The sequence below is a fragment of the Tinamus guttatus genome, unplaced genomic scaffold, assembly GCF_059628265.1.
Source record: "Tinamus guttatus ecotype Peru unplaced genomic scaffold, ASM5962826v1 Tinamus_guttatus_pri_ptg000372l, whole genome shotgun sequence".
Lineage (NCBI taxonomy): Eukaryota > Metazoa > Chordata > Aves > Tinamiformes > Tinamidae > Tinamus > Tinamus guttatus.
This window is the reverse complement of record NW_028288906.1, coordinates 345,603-363,821: the sequence shown is the minus strand read 5'-3', so window position 1 is coordinate 363,821 and position 18,219 is coordinate 345,603. Positions and strand designations below refer to the sequence as shown.

General features: G+C 36.8%; 1 protein-coding gene across 2 annotated transcripts in view; it reads right to left on the bottom strand.

The window, feature by feature from the left end:
• Positions 1 to 18,219, bottom strand: part of SLC44A1 (solute carrier family 44 member 1) — a 57,271-nt gene that overhangs the window by 33,859 nt on the left and 5,193 nt on the right. For both annotated transcript variants that reach the window (XM_088530406.1, XM_088530405.1), the window contains exons 2-3: positions 4,160 to 4,249; positions 1,707 to 1,849 (exon numbers count right to left, since the gene is read on the bottom strand). In XM_088530406.1, coding sequence (XP_088386532.1) covers positions 1,707 to 1,849; positions 4,160 to 4,249 — 233 coding nt within the window. The remainder of the gene's footprint in view (positions 1 to 1,706; positions 1,850 to 4,159; positions 4,250 to 18,219) is intronic.

The following is an 18,219-nucleotide window of genomic DNA, read 5'->3' as shown; positions in this document are numbered from 1 at the left end:
TATACAAAATAAACTGCCTTCACAGAAGGTAGCTCTCTTGCTCTCAGCCCAATAGAAGAGCATATCCATTTATTCGTTCAAATCATGTCTCAAGGTATCTTTATCAGAAAAATACAATCCCGTGAAAGATTCCTAAGACTCTGGCTGAACAGTATCTTCTGGCAAGAAGTTCTATGTTAAGTGTTAAAGACATTCTCAATTTCTGTTTGCTGTGGCATACCAATCACGCCCTTACAAAGTGATCATACTTAGCAATTCTTCGTATATCCTCATGATAGCCTGAATTTGGTCACATGGATACTCTGGGGTTTAAAGGAACCACTGTCACACTACTAGACTAACTGTCTGAATGAGGTGCCCTGAGTTTCTTGGTTACTTATTGGAATCCTTCATCTCCACATACACAAATCAGGAAACATTTTTTCCTAAAGGTAAGGAGGTTTCAAACAGTAATTTTTAAGTTTGCATTTTCTCTCACAGCATAATTTTGTATTGAGTATAGTTGATTTTCAAAAGAATAAAAAATATTAGCATAGAAAAATAGGCATGTTCCCTGCAAAAGTTTTAAACCTTTTGATTCTTATGGAGGTTACAATGAGCTAAAGAAAGGATTCTCTTCCCAGAAGAAATTTGTAAAAGTTTCTGGGTTTTTTTATGTCATTCAAATTCTTCTGATAATATACCACTTACCTGGTCACATTAAATCTTACTTCAGAATATTCAGAATACTTCAGATACTTCAGAAAATTCTATAACAGCAGCTCAAAATAAACAGATTTTAGACAGCCGTCTTTCCAAGTAATCTGCACGTATTAAGAATACTTCATATCTGCTATTATGAAGTAAAAGAGCATGACCCTCAGGAGTTAGAATTTCAAGTTAAAACTTAATTGCTTTACAGTTAAAATAACGGAATGGTGAAAGACACACCCTTTTTTTTAAATTAAATTAATACTCTGTGCTATTCTAAGGTTACAGATTAATTAGTTCACTTTCTAAAGACATCGAAATTGTACACATGTACATTGACTGGTAGGTTGAATTTCAGACCTTCGCTAGGTTTTCAATCCTTGAATCCAAAATTCTTGTTACTCAGCTCCATCCTAACTACTGTGCTCAGTACAGCATGTCATATTTTTTCCACACCATTGATAAGGAATACCTGTGTTGGTTAGACCTATAAAGGTTTGCAGGACACAGCTCAGCAAGAGTTGAGCACCACCTTTAAGTTGTATGTTTTCTTCAGGAACCACCTTTATATAGCCATCTGTACATTTACAGTTAAAGATTTAAAGTCTAATCTTAATGTGTTGGGTATAACCTAGAACCTGAAAAACACAGTGGAAGTAAAGGAGCACAAAATCAAACAATTTCTATATTAATGCACATGTAAGAGGTTTTGAGAATATTTCTCATACCTAAAATCCTAGTTAACCAAGTTCTTTAGTAGGCTGATATAGTTTCTTAACCACAGAGCTGATATTAAGAAAGAACACCTCTCAACGACCTAGCTGCACACAATTACACATGTATCAACATGCCTTCTACAAGGACCATTGCTGTTACCTAGGTGAGAGGAGTGGACAAAGAACAACAGGGTAAGTTAACATATTTCTTTTCTCATTTTATTATAAACCTCTCTCAGAAAAAGGAAAGATTTTGCCTCTCCTGGCCTGCAGAATGATGCAATGGAATCACATACTCACTTCTTATGTGTGAGGTCCAAACCACTGTTGACTATTCCCTCTACCTTGGCATTTTTCTGTCCACAGATATTTCCATAACTGTCATATCCTGACAGCAGTCTTGCAGCTGCTCCTGTAGCTATTGAATAGCCACAAATAAAACCCTGTGGAAAAAAAAAAAAGACTGTTTACTAATATTTTGTTTGTCATTAGGAAAAAGTCATCTAAATTCATTTGTTTCTCAGCACAGAGTCTTCAAAAATAACCCTTTCATATCAAGAAAGAAAAGACAAGGAAAATCCTCTGAGAACTAGTGTGCAATTGTGAATTTAAATAGAAGGCAAATCAAGAATTCAGATCTCTAACATTACGTATTACCTAAGCAGAGCTAAGAATCTTGAGAGCTGTCATATCTTAATGAAGTGATGGATAAGTGATGAGTAAGGGCAGGCAGCGAAGGACAGCTATGAGCAGAGAGACAATTGTCAAGGTTTCATACCCTGGGGTTTAAACGCAGTAAAGAAAAGAAATAAGGAAGAAGAGAATGGAGAAGGCCATATACAGAACAATATAGGAAATGCCCCATATTAGGTACATCTCACCATAAACTTTCAAAGATCTAGCAAAATCAGATTCAAAACAGTGATGAGATGATTAGGAGAATTCACCCTCAGAATACCATTAGCTGTCTAGCAATACCATTGACAGGGAGAAATAAATCGCAAGCTGCCTCCAATACCTTCAATGAACTGCTTTTACAGAGGAGCTGCAAGCTAAGATTTGAGAAATGTGAAGCAGAGTAAATGACTGAGACAAGTGTGTGGAGCAACAGATGGTAGCAACAGGACTGTACAAGATGACGACAGCAAGGAACGATCAGCTTGGAACAGACAAAATGTGGGTGGTTTCAAAGGTTGAAAATTCAAGAGGATGACATTCGAGGGTGGAAGTATCCAAGATTAGATTACCACAGCAGAGACATTCCAAATAAGCTGGTTATTATCTTTTTCTTGCCAATGTTCTAATATAATTACAGACTTAACACTCAAAATGAAAGCAAGTGAAAGCAGAGGGAGCAAAAGGCACAAGTAATAATTAAAGATGATTTACAGCACTCACTTTCATTTTCTTGGATCCCTGTAAAGGACATGCTACTTTGCATTTTATGTACAGTAGTATTCATATTATCAATTTGTTCAAGAATTCTTTCCTTACACAGAGTGAAATCACACAATTCTCCTCCATTCTAATCTATTCCAAACAATACTACCACAGTCTCCTGACCCACGGTACTAACTGATCTCTCCAACAAAGTAATCTAGGACAGTAAGTAACATTGTACCTGACCAAGTTCGCTCTGCGTATTATATTGCTTAGACGAAAAAAATCTAGGAAACTAACTCACAGCAGACAAATTTATAATTATGGACTGCAGGTAGGTATAGACTGAATTACTAGAGAACATCAGCAAAAATGGCAGGAAAAACACAACCAGAAAGACTGCATTTTTTCATGAAACACTGTGCATTTCACAGCTAATATACGCAATCACTGTGAGAACATTATTAGTAAAATTTAAGCAAAACATTAACATCTTGCATTGAAGGCATGGTGAGTGACAAACACTTCAATGAAATGAGAAAGGAAAACCACTCTATCAATGCAATAAGAATTCCAGAAAACAAAAGGAGGAGGAGAAGAAGAAAGCTGATAGCATATAAATCACAAATTCTTTAGACCTGCTTAGACCTGCAATTTGTAAAACTTCAGTATAAGACAGTGACAGACATTCTACATTTAGGAAAAACAGCATACATAGGTCAACATTAAACAGTACAAGACAAAAAGAAACTAGGACATTCTATGTCTAGTTTCACTACCCTGTAGGTCTTGGGAGCTTGTTTGTTTTTTAATATAAAATGCATTGCATTGTATGTTGAAAATCTAACCTTTCTTAAGATAACAAGGAAGGGACTTCTCGGATGGAATGGGAAGCACTTTACCATTGGGAATAAGCTTGCTGGCAGGAGGTGCTTTTACTGAGCATCCAAATAGAAAATGGTCAGCAGTTTGATGCTTAAAATCTTTGTTTCTGACCCATAGGTCTATTGTTATTAACACAAATGTTTACCAGGCTCAAAGCTGTAATTTTCAGGACACCTGCAGTTCCATAAGAAGCAGAAGGCAACTGCTACCCTGTATCAATAGAAATCACTCCATAAATGAAACTAATGTTTCAGGGGAATAGGTGCTAGATCAAGCCGTGGTACAAACTACAAGTTCTGAATCCCTTTGAAAGGTCATTTATCTGTATACAGTGCTAAAATAAAACATTTTTCTGGTTCACAGATGGCAATCCCTACAGTAATACATCCTGTCCTTGACTAAGTTAATAAATACATGATTAAAAAAACCCTTTTTTCTAATGAATATAAACTCTCCAACACTCAGAGAATTCTGTGCGTTTTACTCACCATTCCTATGCAGAATATGATAAATAGGAGTAGCCATGGCACATCTGTGCAGCTGTGATCTTCCAATGGTTTCCACTCTCGCTTGGAGCTCTTGGAAGAGGGGAGAGAGATAGGGTTAAACAGTGTTTATTCAATTTAGTGTCTTCTATCCATGGAAGAAAAAAAAATGCAGAAAATGGTTCTCCAGGGCATTAACATAGAGCAGGAGTTATCTTTAAACTCAGATCTACCTGAAAAAAAATATCTAAAACATGTCACGAAAGACATTTCAAGAAGTGTACTGGAAGCTAGATTAACAAAAAATATTTATCCAGAAAGTACATAAACAGTAAAGGTTCATTTCACTAATTTCCCTAGTTTTAGCAGAAAAGAGAAGCTAAAGACACTGAATAAATAATAGCTGTTATTGCACTCTCCCATGGCTATCTTCTGGTAATCTGCTTTCCAAGAAGAATAAAAGGTTAAGCTTTGCAAAAGTTTGTAAGTTTTAAAATATTATTGGCAATATTAGAAAGAGTAGTGCATAAAGAAAGGATGAAATCAGCTGCTGTTAATAGTTCTCTGTCTGCCAAGAGGCAGTTGAGTTCAACACTTTCGCAGAGAAATCCTGAATGAGTATTGCTCACGACCCAGAAAGAAAAGTTTTGTAATTACAAATTTAAAGCACTGAGAGAGGGAGGCTCTACTGCTAAGTATAAACAGATTGCTATAAGCAATTCAAATAGTCTACTGCTTATGACATAAAACTTCTTATGTCTGTTTACACTGATAAACAAAGTCTATTAGAAATGATCATTTTGCCATCTAGAAAAGGCTTTAAGGCAAGAATGAACACTAGCCACTGTACTAAATAAATGGTAATTGTAATGAAATTCTTAACTAGGGCTACTTACATTTCATTAACAAAAAAACTTTTAATTAGTTTTCAGATGCTTACACTATTCACATTATTCTACAAGGATCCTGAATATGTACATTGCTTTTGTACTTGGAAAGGAAAAGGAGACTGGTGTGGTGAGGATACAGAACATCTCTCCAAGACAAAACCAGTAAGGATAACCTAGCAATTTTTACATATTTTCTCCATTCAGGACTCTGAAGCATCTAGAAGACTTAGTTGATAAGACAACTAATCAACATCTTTTATTTTAATTCAGTACTGACATTTCATCCAACCATTTATAGCCACCTCTAGCACCTACTTTTGTAATTTAAAAAAATATATAATATACTATAGTAAATAACTTTTGTGAAGTCACTGAGTTGCTTTTGGGTATCCATGATTTTGCTCTTAGCTAAGTCACAATCAGAAAGCAATTTTTATGTTCAATGCCACTAGAAATCTACAAGCTAAATAGAATACAAATGAAATCCTGCATGTACCTCATCTCATGAATTAAAACCAACGAAAACTGCAGTTGTAGCCTGATGTTTCACTGCTTTGGTAATTTCTTAATATTTTTTAAGGTTTTCCTGTATTAGTCTAAGCTGCACGTACAAGTTCTCTAATCTGTGACGGATGAGAGAGAAAAACAAAAGCTCTCTGGGAATCAACCTTTTCTGACATGTGTTGGCTGTCTGACCCTGCTCAGCTGGAGTCTGAGCTGAGACAAAACAACTAGACAATATGCAGGAGAAAGCTATCACAGCTCAAAGTTAAAAAACAAAAACCAAGCAAAACCAACCAAACAAACAGCATCTGAAAAGATACACAGCAAAAATAATATTTGGGTACATACTGAACTTGTTATGTAGAGGATACGCACCATAAGTCATGTTTACATGCAAGAATTAGGAGGAACAGAGAGTGTTCTGAAGTTAAGGTGCGAATAGCACTACTTGAGTTTGACAGGTTGTTTTGCTTGCAGCTATGACAATATCACATCAAAAAGCACAGTTTTCTAAGCAGTAGGACTTTGAATTAGGGACCTCCATGCCTTGTTTGTTGTTTTATATTAAGAAGGTCCCAGCTAATACTTTAAATTCCAGTTGCACAAATTCACTTTGGGCTCTGAAGAATCAAGCTTCTTTTTATTTCACTCATTAATCACTATGGAGAGGTGTTAAAAGGTCACATTATGCACTCTACTATGCTCATTCAATAAAACTGTCTTCTGATCCTGGCAAGTTCACACTTAGAACTAACACACTGTTCAAACTTAACATTTACAGCAAGATTGTGACATTTATATTCTTATAATTAGCATAATCAGAACTACACAAAATGCGTAAAGCTTCATACTCAGTATTCCTAAATTCACTGCAAGAACCCTGGATTCACTGGAGATTTACTTTTATTTACAAACAGCACAGAGACAAATTTTAGCATCTTTAGCATCTGCCCTTGAGAGAAGAGGTGGCAATAAGACGCATGAGGTGTCTTTTCTTTATCCTCTCAGTACCATCCACAAATAAAATCTTTTAATAGGATTTTTAAAAGCCACTGAACATCCTCTGGAACAGTTCTGACAAGGATTTAGGATGTCTGACTAGTCACAGTTTCTGTAATAATCCATTTCGTGTAGGAAGTGGGCTGCAATTCAGATTCCAGAAAGAAACTTGAAAAGGCAAGGTACAGCAGGTAGTTTGAAGGTTACAAATGAAGGAATTCAATCTGTGCTCATAGTCTTTATTTGGCTCCAAAAAATAGGTTCTTACTTCCAGAAAAAACAAAAACATTAATGAAGATATTGTAAACAATGAGTACCTTTTGAGGCAACTCAAAAGTGGTTTCACAGGATATATAACCAGCCCATACCTTAACCACCCAGCAAAACCACAAGACATAGTGATATATCTTTATAACTTCCCTTCAGGTCTTGCTACAACCTAAGCTGGTTGCCAGTAACTATTTGGTGTTTTCTTCTGAATTGTTTTCTTACACCCTTGATTCCCACTGAAGCTCCTCCATGGTTTTCACTCCCTTTGGCCCTCACAGGATCTTAGATGCTGATGTCTGCCTCTCTCCAGTTGCTTAGTGTTAACTCCAGGCCCACTCTGCACACCGAGATCCTTACTCAGACCTTAACATTAATGCTTGAGCAACACAAATTGCTATTCTGTGTTCAATATAATGTCTAAAAATGTTGGTTTGCCATCTGGAAACTATGCTTTATTTCCATTGTAAATTCAAGAACTATCAAAATTTTAGCTGACATATTTTGCATACAATCTTTATTTGGCAGATTTTTATCTATATACTTCTTTCATCAGCAAATATTGAAGGAGTCTTAATTTGGCTAGATGAAAGGCCAAAATCAGTAAGAAAGGAAAATAAGTGCTTTTTTTTTTTTCTTTTTAATTTTTAGATTCAATGTAAGTTTTCTCTTAAAAGAGAGCATTTGTGGTGTATTTCAAGCTACTTGTTGATACAGTTGCCACTAACCAAGTTCAGTATCTTCCTGTTCACAGTCAGGGCAGTACAGAGGATCAGGAGCTTTATCAGCCAAGGCAGAGGGTAGGCAACAAAATACTCTCCAAGACAAAACTTCTTGATCCTATATTGTCCTTGCTTGTCCAGAACAGCAAAAGAGTTCCGTAACAGCTACGAGGTGCTGATTTTAACAGCTAAGAATAATTTACTCAATAATCTAAATGAATGTGTTCAGAAACACATAGCACATGTTCTGTTTGCCACCTATTAACCCATTTTCAGGATCTGCAGACTCAGAGCTTCTTGAAGACAAGTCTGAATTGCTAGGTGCTACATAATCTTACAGCTACACCTTAGTCCCATATCTACGAAGGTTAGTATCTAAACTTAACTTTTACAATTGAAATCTAAGGTGTGAGACACCTTAGAGGGAGGACAGAGGTTCTTAAAGAAAGCTATTTTTGCCAAAAAGTGAAGAATGCCAGTATAGTGACTAATTACTGTCTTTTAATTCAGATCTACATGGTCACCAAGTAAGAGTCCCTAAATGCAAATGTAAAATAAAAAGGCACCCTATTCTTACTATTCATTGCATCCAATCACCTAATCTAATAAAATTCACAGATTTTTGTCTCTTTCTCCTTCCAGAAAATATCTTTGCAGCATCATGCAGTAAGTCTGAATTTGCATCTCTCCCATATGCTTTAAAACACAATGTTTTTCATAACTGCTTTAAACGGTTATCTGCATAGCATAAAACCATGCGTACTTTAATTATTGCTAGAGTACAGAAGACAAACATACATGCACTCCATTGACACATGGAAATACACATACATGGAAATATCATTTTGATATTTCCTCTTTAAAAGCAATCAGTTCTTTTATTTGTAATAGCTTCCTTTTTCTTTCAACCTGATTCTAACACAGCATGTTGCAAAATACCCAGTTACACATTTGCAGGCACTGAGAATGAGCAATCACATTTTATACACCTAGAAATGACCACTTTTTTCTTCAATGTTGAATACACAAAAGATATTTTGACTCATATATTTACAAAGACACAAGACCAGACTTCAAAGATTTTTTCTTTTCTAGAAACTAGCATAATAAAGTACTCAAGCAGGTGGTCCATTCCCCCTGCAGAAGCTGATTCCATGCTTTAATAAAACAGCTTTTTAGACCACTAATAATTTCACTCCTCTTTTGAATGGTTTGGTAGATGATCCAGAGTTAGATTATGGTCAGGCATGTATCTGGTGTATGGGAACTTTATCACCTGTTTTCATCATGTTTTTATTTCAAATTCAGCAATTGTTCCATCTTTTCTTAAGTACTGCATACTCCCACGCTAGCTGGCCCTCATCAGCACATTGTGCATGCCCTTATATTCCCCTCTATATTAAGAACACCTTCAAACCTTCAAGTATCTTAATCGCCACAGAAAATCCAAGGACCTTTCCTAAAAACATTATGATGTCAAATTAGAAAATTAAAAAAAGGTTAATATTCATCTTCCTTCCACAGGACCCTTCCTTTCCTCCTGTTACAATGTCTATTACAAATATCGGGGCTACATGAATAGCTGCATTCTGGCTTGCCCAGCAAAACCTTTAGCATAACTTTTCTGTATAACCTCTATACATACCTTCACATTAGAAGTCATCTTGAATTTCCTAGACGGCAAAGATTTGTTTCAGGTATTCTAAACCACATTTACAAAAGAGCTCTAACAGCCATTAATGAAGCTATTGTCAAAGTGAGTTTTCTTTCCAGTGGATAAAAGTTCATTCTGTTTTTCTAAGCATAAAATCTAGCATGAAACAAAAACAGTTCTAGAAGCCACGTAATTCATGAAGTTTCATTATCTTTGGGCTTCCTACATCCTGTGCTAAGATTTTCACTTCTAACGAAGTGGAAGTTATGATCAGAGTTCTGTAAACAGCAGAAAAATTCCTGGTGGCTTCTGTTCCTGATTTAGGTTTTGCCTCAGTCCCATTTTTGACCTCATTCTGAGCACTTAATTCATTAGGCTCATAAAAATGCAACAGCTTTGAACTAACTATCACCATAAAATTGGCTAAAGTTAGATAGATGAGTTTAAAAAACATTTGGAGAACAAGTAGTTTCACAAAGAAATTAAGTGTGTGTGTTCTGAGCCAAAGTTTTTTTTATGTAACTTATTATCAGTTTGAATTATTATAAAAGGTTTACATAACTAAGCTTTTCAAAATACCTTAAATTCATTTATTATTCTCCTTTCTGCTGAGACTCCCCAAAAAAAGAACTTGGAGTATTCATTACGTTATCACTTCTAATCACTTTCAGTAAGGCTAACAGTACTGAAAATTTGAGGTAGTGTTTCTTTTTTTTTCTTTTCTTTTTTTTTTTTTTCCTTTTAATTTGAAGGATAGTGTTTATCATGCTTTAAAAAATCCTCAAGGACATTGTTACTGATGTAGCATTCTAAGATCACACAAAACGTCCTCCAGAGAACCACATTCATCTAATTATGTCCCCTTTAAAACCCACGCTGTTGTATGACCTTGATCTAACATCTGTTTTCACAATGTATGTGACCGTAGCTGAACACAGAAGAGTAAATAGGAACGACTTTTGGAAGCTGTGTATGTACTCACAACTTGAAGAATTCAGAAGCGACTGTATAGCTACTTATCTATGCAGGAGACAAAGCAAATAGCCACACTGTACACATGTCACTAAAACACAGTGCTTGGAGGCAAAAGAGGATACTCATTCTCATTATGATCTTGTGAGAAATGGAGATACATTTCCTAGGAAGACGACTGATTCTGATGGCTTTGCAAAGCACCAGTTACTCCACTGATAGCATTCAGTTTATTGTAGAAGCACAATTAATACACACGGAGGCATTCTGCATGCACAAAGTAGGTCTAATGCTTTCCAGAATTGCTGGTTTCATTGCAATATTACATACAGAAGAACTGACATCTAAACCCTGGTCCATTTCTGAGTTCTTCCCAGGAAACAACTTTCCCTTGGCTGAGGAGGACTGGGTTAGAGATCCTTTAGGCAAACTTGACACGCACAAATCCATGGGCCCTTATGGGGATGCACCCACGAGTGCCCAGGGCACGGGTGGATGTTAGTGCTGGGCCACTCCATCCATTGTCCTTCGAGGATCCTGGAGAGCAGCAGAGGTGCCTCAAGCCGGGACAAGGCTGACGGCTCTCCAGCCTTCGCAACAGGAGGATGCCCACAATTACCGGCCCGGCAGTCTCACCTCCACCCCCAGGAGAAGCCATGCAGCAGCTCAGCCCTCGCATTTCGCCTCCAAGCACATGGAAGAAGAGAAGGTGACCAGGCGCAGCCAGCATGGATCCCCAAGAGAATATCCTACTTAACGAACCAGAGAGCCTTCTGTGGTGGAATCACTGGCTTTGTACATGTGGAGAGAACAGTGGATGTAATCTCCCCTGACTTCAGCAAGGCTTTCGACACTGTCTCCCAAGACATCCTCACAGGCAATTTCAGGCAGTGTACATCAGATGAGGGGACACTGAGGAGGACTGAGACCTGGTGAAACAGCAGTGCTCAAGAGGGTTGTCAATAGCATGGAGCCTGTTTGGAGGGCTGTAGTCAGCAGTGACCCCCCCAGGATCAGAATGGGGTGCAGACTGGTTCCACCTTTTCATCAAATGACACAGTGCCCCCTCAACAAGTTTTATCACATACACTGGAGGGCTGGGATGGCCTTCAAAGGGAGTAGGACAGGCTAGAGATCTGAGCAGAGGGAAACATTATGTAATTCAATGAAGGCAGGTGAAGCGTCTGGCAACTAGGGAGGAACAACCCAACACACCAGGACAGACTGGGTGCTGAGCTGATGGAGAGAAGCTCTGAGGAGAAGGACCCGGGCATCCTGCTGAACTACAGGCTGACCATGAGCCAGCAAATGCCCCCGTGACCATGAAGGCCACTTCCAAGAGTACATTAGGAAGAATGTTGGCAGCAGGCCGTGGTCCTCCCCTCAGCAATGGTGAGGCGACATCTGGAGTCCTGTGACCAGTGCTGGGCTCCCCGGGATGAGAAGGACATGGAGCGACTACAGAAAGTCCCACGCAGGGCTACGAAGATGATGAGGGGCCCAGAGCATCTCCCCTGTGAGGAGAGGCTGAGGGAGCTGGGGCTGTTCTGCCTGCAGAAGAGAAGGGGATCCCCCCACCCTGCCTTCTGCAGAGCTGGGGGGGATCTCATCACCATAAGGGAGGTGTCAAGAGGATGGGGCAGGTTTGGTGGCACCAGTGACAGGACGAGAGGCCACAGCCACAGACTGAAGGGCAGGACATTCCACCTGAAGATGAGGAAAAGCTCTCGATGGTGAGGGTGACAGAGCCCTGGCACAGGCTGCCCAGAGAGGCTGTGGAGTCTCCTTCTCTGGAGATCTTCCAAACCCGCCTGGATGCCACCCTGTGCCACGTGCTCTAGGTGTCCCTGCTGGAGCAGGGGTTGGACTAGATGATTCATAGAGGTCCCTGCCAACCTTAACCATTCTGGGATTCTGGGAACAGAAAGACTCCAGGCATTAATAGTTTAGTTTTACGGTAGAATAACTTAGAAGCATCCTAAAATCATACAAAGTTCCCCATTCATAAGCAAATGAAGTAATCAGTGGATTCTCTCCCTGCAACATGGATGTTAAGTATAAGGAAGAACATGAGCAAACTGCGAGGTTGGGAATCGCATGTTGATCGCAGAAAAAAAAAAAATAAAAGCTTTATCAGCTGCACGTCTGGAATAAATGAGTCATTCTATAAACACCATGATCCAGTAATTAGTTTATGAAAAACAAAGTATTTGTCTACATGCATGGATGTTTTAGCAAGTAACAACTGATCTGACTCTGGAAAACATCAGAATATAAAATTAAGATCTAGCAAATTGTTTCATGTTTTCAAACAAAAATATTATATAACTTTTAGCCTGTTAAAGAAACAGGACAAGAAAAAAAATATCATACTGAGGCAGAGAAAAGACATATGGGCATTTAAATCCTTTACTATTCATAAGCAGAGGCTAGTGTCAAAGTTCCTGCCTTTTTTTTTTTTTTTAAGGAGAATGAAGCTTATCATTATTCTAGTATCTTCTATGACTCTGAAGAACGGATGACTCAGTTCCTAAAAAAACTCATCCCCCTGCACACACACAATTCTGTGAGAAAAAAAGAAACATCTTGAGTAATCTAGCTCCATACATGAAAAACTTCATGCTGCGAATGCAGTATATTTAAGTGCCCAAAACAGAGTCCCAAGGTGTTAAGACTCTCTCTTAAATAGCCTCATCAAACCCCAGTGACCTTATAATCTGTTAAAGAAACCCTTCAGTTTATTGCATCGTGAATTGTAGGAACACTGTGCAAACCTGCCCTAGTTAAAACACTCAGGATTACCTGCACTTCCTATGCATTTCTCATTGTCCAGGCAAAATACCAAACAGCTGCTTGCTGCAGGCCACACAACATGAATTCCAATTCTAAGGTTCACATTACAACTGGTTTACTATAGAACAATTTACTGACACTCCATTATTAGGGCAGAAATACACACTAACAAACCCAGATTCTACAATACTGGGTTTGCTGGTGCATATTTGTGCCCTAACTACACTGCAATTTATTGTACCAATAAAAATATCTTCATAAGCACTCAGAATAAATTCTTACTGTAAATTTGGCTTGGAGCTACCTGTGGAGAAGTGTTGTTCCTTCTCCAAAGAGTCAAACATTTTGCAGATTAAAGAATTATCCTGGGAGGTAAAGAGGGTGCTTGAAGTTCCCCAAAATTGCAGGACTAAAGCTAGGTCACCCACTTCCAGGCACACGTGAGCTCACAATTGTAATTTTATTAAAGAGTTGGGAAATAAAACACAAGTGGCAATTATTTCTAGAGAAAAGAAAATAATATATACCATAATTTGCATGGGCCCTCTATTCCATACTTTGAACAACAAGTCGGCACAAACACCTCCAAGCCTCCTGAAAGGGACAGCATTTCAGAAAATGTAAAACACAGTAGTGTCTAATGCTAATTTTCATGGCATTTCTGCTTCAGATACATTTAAAAATGCTTTATTTTCTGATCACTGCAAAGCAAATAACATTCAAAGTTCTAAATTCCACTCAAAACCATGTTGATAGGGATTTAGGTACCTATGTGAAGTTCTATCTGCTTTAGCCCTACAGGGAGGCTAAACACTCACATCACCATTTATTCTCTGAGGCCTTCTGCACTGGAAAGAAATAGCTGTGCTTCACAAGTACAAAAATTAGATTTCTTGCTGGAAAAAAAAGTATGTTTTTGGTCGTGTAATACTACTTAAAATTATTCAAGAATGTATAAAGAGTTTAAGTTATGCTTTTCCTCAGAGACTAAGCATACTATTAATGCAAGGCTTCCACATCTGCTACTTCACCTAGCTGCTCCTACTCTTCACATGATATTTTTGAGTTTTCAACACAATCTAAATAAAATTTAGAGTACATAAGCCAACACTTTCAAGAATTAACATATTTGATAGTATAATAGAAAGACATTTACCTTGAAAATCTATACTCAGAGACTTCACTTATGAATCTGTCATATGGTTAATATTTTTTGCAGATCAACTTCCACTCATCTTTTCAGTCAATTTACAGTAAATATTGTTTCTAAAATATTTTATTCCTTTGCTTCCACTATAAAGATCCTACAACTTAAATAGCTATCTTGAAACACAGCACAGCTGATTAAATCAAAAGCTGTCATGATCATAACACTCTGTGATATTTTAAAGCTTACAAATAAGGGTATCTGCAGAGAAAAGCTCAGACTAACTCTGACAACATTTCTTTTTTTCATTATCCATCATAGACAGTTATTTGAAAGCAGGAATAAATAAATAGTGCATGTAAATATCACAGTAATTTTTTTCAAATGGTCAAAATATCTATTTTGATGTGTTTAGTATTTCCATAGTTCTTAATCTTTAAGATGGAGTGATGCCAAAAGAAACAGTTCACTTTTATGGATGTTTTGCACCTATTTCCTCTACTTTGAAACCTCTCTTTTTATATCAATCTGCTTAACAGATTCTAAGATTTTACTCTCACTATGAGATTTTTGCAAGTCTTAAATTACATAGTAATTTCAAGGCTTGCACTAGTAAAACATTATCCAACTGTAACATGCACTTAACTTTCAAGTACATGTTAGCTTTTTCACAACATGACATTAGCAAAGAAAATACAGCACAACAGAACTGTCAAATTAGATGTTTCCACAGAAAATGAAGGATATTCCACAGAAAATGCTACCCCGGCCTATGCACACCCTTCATATGCGATGAGTAATTTTCTCCAAAGAATTTTTTCATCTTTTTAAAGTTCTAAAGTTAGAATTCTAAAGTCAGAAAAACAGCATCACAGTTCTTGTAGGACCTTGTGGCAACAGTGTGGCAACACTATCATAATAATGATTTTGTCAGAAACTGTACACAGCATTTTTCTAGATAATCTGTCAAAGAGCATCATTTAAACATGTTTGTCAACAGAAGTGAGTATTACTGAAAATTTGTTTTCCAAAGGAGGAGTTTAATTATTGTGTTTTATTGTTTTCACTATACATTTCCATAATTTATTATCTTTTGCTGAGTTGATGGTGGGTCAAAAATCACAGAATGACTAATACTCAGTATCAGAAACAATCCCAAATCTCTCAAGGATGGTGCTAGAAAAATCTACACAAAAAAGACACAGAATAACTTTTTAAAAAATGAAATCATCCATCACTTACATTCTTTACAGAAAGATTTTCTACCTTTCAAAGGAAAACATCTTCTACATGGCTGCATGTTTTGTGAATTTAGTTCATACTAGCATATTTCAAAATGAACATGGTTCTGGAGAAAACTTGTGACAATACACTGCAGAAACCACTCTTGCATGCATTGGCCATATACAGCCAGATCTATGCCAGAAACTGAGAAAAAAAAATAAACATATTCTTGGTAGCATAAAAATAAACATATTTGACCATTTTTGAGGGTTATCAGCAACACTATTAAAACTATCCAGAATCTCTTCTGTTTCCTCATTAAGGATCAAGACAACTTTGGACCTACCAATAAAGATAAAAATAAAAATCTTACAAACTTTTAAAAAGAAAAAATCTTGACTTATGAGTCTTAAATTCTAGCATGATAAGAATAATAACTGCTTGGGATTATTACAAGAACACAGTGCCTGAGGACACTGAAAGAGTATTAGGTGAGTAAGAACCTACTCTAAGAAGGCTCTATCTGCTTTATGGAAGAAAGGATAGGAGCAGCATAGAAAGGGAAATTATGTAATAAGATAAGAGCTTGATACATTAACATATTTCCTTAGAAGTAGACAATTATTTTGCAGTTCTTCATAACAAACAAAGGGATAAAGCATTTCCATGACATAATTATCACGACCTTGAACAAATATTTTAATGGGTCTCTTGTTTTGCTTCTGCAGATCCAAATAATGATATGCAAAGTTTTTTTCCTCAGTCAAACAATGTATCTGGAAAGCAACAGGAACAAAAAACTGGATTTAAAATGTCACCCCAGGACTTAAATTTATACTTAAGGTAAACGTAGCACTGATGCCTGTACTAGTCTTCGTCTATATGGCCTTCTAAACCTGCCATATTCCTCAATATGGCCTTCTAAACCTGAACTTCAAAATGAAAGATTTGGGTTTTTTGTTTGTTTTGTGTTTTTTCTCTCCTTTCAAGCATTCTTCAGAGTATTTATATAGTATTGCACACTGCTATTCTACATTAGAAACTTGGAACTGCTCATATGGAAGATAAAAAAAGGGTGGGAGGCTAAAGATAAGAAGTAAATAGTATTACGTATGATGGCTTCTTAAGTCACTCAAAGTTTAAAGTCACTGGAAGATTTAAAAGAAGTGTCATATATCAACCAACACGTAATTGTTCCCTGAAACATACACATACAAACAACAACTACAACAATGAAAATACTGCACAGTTTCATCAAATAGAGGTATCAATTATCAATCAGTCTAGTCAGTGGGTAAAGCCCATTTGACTACACTCCACATAATTTGCTTTTAGGACAAAAGCACAAGAACTGCACAGGATTTCCTACCAACTTCTTCAATTTAGAAAGTTTTAAACATAAAACAAACACCATTTTCTATTGAGAATAGAAGCATCATTTCTATTTCTATTCTAATAGTCATGAAAGGAACAATTTCACTAACTTCTAAGGAAAAAAAATTACAATTAGCCCAAAGGAGAAAACACATGCACAGCAGCAGTTTGTATAAAGCTCACTTTCATAAACAACAACAACATAAAGATAGCTGACAGCTTCACTACATCACAAGAAAAATACCATTTCTTCACCATGAAAAATAAAAATGGTCAATTTCATGATACTGATCAATAGTAGACAACATTTCCAGATAGAAGTTACAACAGTATAAGCTTTAATATTCACTCTTAATGACTCAACATGACTTAGATTTTATATATATGATCCTCTAGACTACATATATTATAGAAAAAGTATGGATCTTTAGGCATGAACCACTATATCTTTAAGTGAAACTTCATTTTTGAAGTGCTAAAAAGATCACCCTTTTCTACAAAAGAAGAGGGCATACATTAAGATATGACATATAACTGAAAGATAAGCTAAACTATAGAAAGAGCTAGTGCTCAGTGGGGGGAAAAAAACTAATGAATTTGAAAAAATGAAAAAAAAAACATAAACATGTAGTTATATAGTTAAAATACCTTTTCTGAACTAAGTTCAGAAGGAATTATTTGCACAGGTTTGCAGCTGCCTGTAGCAGCATTTTTTTTTTAAATATACTTGGCGCTTCACAGGAATAGGATGGAGGTCACAGATCAGAAACACTAAAAGAACATTAACAGAGTAACTTAGTAAGATGCTTGACTCCAAGACTGCTTGTTTGCTTCATCCTTCATATCAGATTTCCTACCAGGGACTAGAATGACAGCCTCATATCCTGGTTATATGTGTGTTGAATGGGAAACTAAGATCTCTAGTTCTTGCAAGAAGAGCTCATAACTGATCCTGTTTCTGTTTGTCCACCCTACCATCCAACTTGTCATCTGCCTTGACCATGCCCATGAGTGAAACGGGAGTGGTTTGAAACCTCTGTATTCAGACATTTGAGCACAGGAACATTTTACAGTTGAAGCTAAAGCTGGAGTAACATATCACTTCAGTAGTGATACATTCTGTTCATAACAGCTCCCAGGAGACTTGAATTTCATCTAAAATATTGAGGCTTTAGGAACTGTGGAAGGAAAGATTTATTTTGCCATGCTTTAACAGCAGATCTTTGAGGGAAAGTTATTACAAACTCTGTTTTCATATCCTTTATAACACGAGATTCTTTTAGTCTTGTTAAATCAACACTATACTTGAACGAGATTTGCATTGTCATTTGTGGATCAAGTTTCCAAGAAGATTTCAAGCTCCTTACCTAAACTAGTGACATGGAAAGCTGTAAAAATAAAAATGTTTATCATAAGGTTCTCATTTCCAGCACAAACAATAAGAAATCCATAAACAGTTTTCTACAATGTCATGCAGAAGCAAATGACTTTTAACTGAAATCAACAACTTTGAGAGC